This window comes from Arachis stenosperma, chromosome 5 (genome assembly GCF_014773155.1).
Source record: "Arachis stenosperma cultivar V10309 chromosome 5, arast.V10309.gnm1.PFL2, whole genome shotgun sequence".
NCBI classification, from domain to species: domain Eukaryota; kingdom Viridiplantae; phylum Streptophyta; class Magnoliopsida; order Fabales; family Fabaceae; genus Arachis; species Arachis stenosperma.
The window spans coordinates 74,194,912-74,196,617 of NC_080381.1; the positions used below are offsets into that span (position 1 = coordinate 74,194,912).

At 42.1% G+C, this 1,706-nt stretch overlaps 1 protein-coding gene across 1 annotated transcript; it reads right to left on the reverse strand.

The window, feature by feature from the left end:
• Positions 1 to 201: 201 nt before the first annotated feature.
• LOC130980900 (uncharacterized) lies at positions 202 to 1,407 on the reverse strand. The gene has a single exon (XM_057904545.1). It carries the CDS (start codon positions 1,405 to 1,407, stop codon positions 202 to 204), a length of 1,206 nt encoding a protein of 401 aa, XP_057760528.1.
• Between the last annotated feature and the right edge of the window lie 299 nt (positions 1,408 to 1,706).

The following is a 1,706-nucleotide window of genomic DNA, read 5'->3' on the forward strand; positions in this document are numbered from 1 at the left end:
GGTAAACAGATTAGATCGTGTATAAAAGTCCTGTTCCTAATAGCGAATGGTACTTGCAGGCACACTAAACTGGTCAAAGCATTTTGGGATGTAGGTGTATGGAAAATCAAGTAAAAATTCAATTTAAAGAAATATAATCCTAACTCGTGAGCAATAATTAGAGAAATAAGGAATGCGATGCACCCGAATCATACAGTACAGTTAGAAATCGATTCTTGACATAGCCTGACCTTGAATGAGGGTGTTCGATTGCACAACATTGTCAATAGTGATAGCAAACACTCGTCCTTGTTGTTGAGTGCTAAATGGATTTCGAGTAAATCCCTTTGGACAATCCATGACAATATGTCCAGGTTCTCTACAAGCATAGCAGTTAGGTGATCCAAACTGGCAGGACCTGTTATCATGCTCTTTTCCGCATTCCTTATATGCAGTGTTTATGTAAGCCTGATGGGCTCGTTTACCATTACCTTGCCTTACTTTACCTCCATTCTTACCCATACGGCGATCAGTAATGTTACCAACTTGTAAGTTCTTACGCTGTCGTATGCCACGTGCTTTAAAATGCACCCTTCTCCCGGCTGTCTGATGATTGCTAAGACGCCTTGGTGGAAATCCTTGGCGACTCACTTTAGCCACAGTCACTTTCTTAATACATTCTTCCACTAACTTGCTCTTGTTGACTAATTCGGCAAAATTACGTATCTCCAGCGAAACTATTGAACTCATCAGATCAACACAAAGGCCTCCTTCAAACTTCAAGCACTTCCATTCTTCAAGGTCAGCAGGATCCCCTTGACAGATCTTAGAGAAACAACACAAATTATCGAAATTACGAGCATACTCAGCAACAGTTATATCCCCTTGCCTCAGCTGCATAAGCTCCATCTCCTTAGCATCTCGTGTTGCTCCCGGAAAATACTTTTTATAAAATTTATCCCTAAAGATATCCCAAGGAATGTTATTTTCATTATGTTGTAGCAGTCGCTGCATCCCCTGCCACCAATAATCAGCTTCTCCCTCGAGCATATAAATAGCAAACTCCACGTGTTGTCCTTCCGGAACATGCTGCGCCCTCAGTGATCGTTCAATACCTCGAAACCAGTTATCAGTGTCAGTCGCAACGAGTGTACCCTTGAACTTAGGCGGATTAACCTTCAGAAAGGTCGCAAGGGTCATAGGTCTTGCAGGATGCCCTAAGTTGTTCTCATCGTTTCCATTATCTTCTCCGTATCCATTCTCGTCCTCATTTCTCACTCTGAGACGTTCAACAGGCCTAGCCGCTCCTACAGCAGCTTTACGCACTACTTCAGCCACGTCGTTCATGGTAGCCATAAACGTTTCCTGTTCCCTCTCATAGTTAACATTAGGAATTCCTTCCCGTACGCCTTGTCTCCGTGAACCCATTATAGTCTTGTTCACACCAAACAATCATTGTTAAGGTGATCACTCTTAACACTTCGAGTCAAGTGTAAACATTCCCAAAATGAAAACACAGAAACAATCATGCAACATATATCACTGGGATATCCTATACGCATGAGACACAGAACAGAGTATGCAATGAAGCATAGTCAGTCCACTCCCCAGGCTCTACTGGGAACGAACTGCTCTGATACCAAATTGTAACGACCCAATTTTCAATATGTCTAGATCATACTAGAAACTGAGCGCTACCAATTTGTCTTCCTAATTATTATCTATTA

Bases quoted from the DNA above. Each gene is read 5' to 3' on its own strand.
- LOC130980900 (XM_057904545.1), bottom strand. From the start codon at position 1,407: ATGGGTTCACGGAGACAAGGCGTACGGGAAGGAATTCCTAATGTTAAC.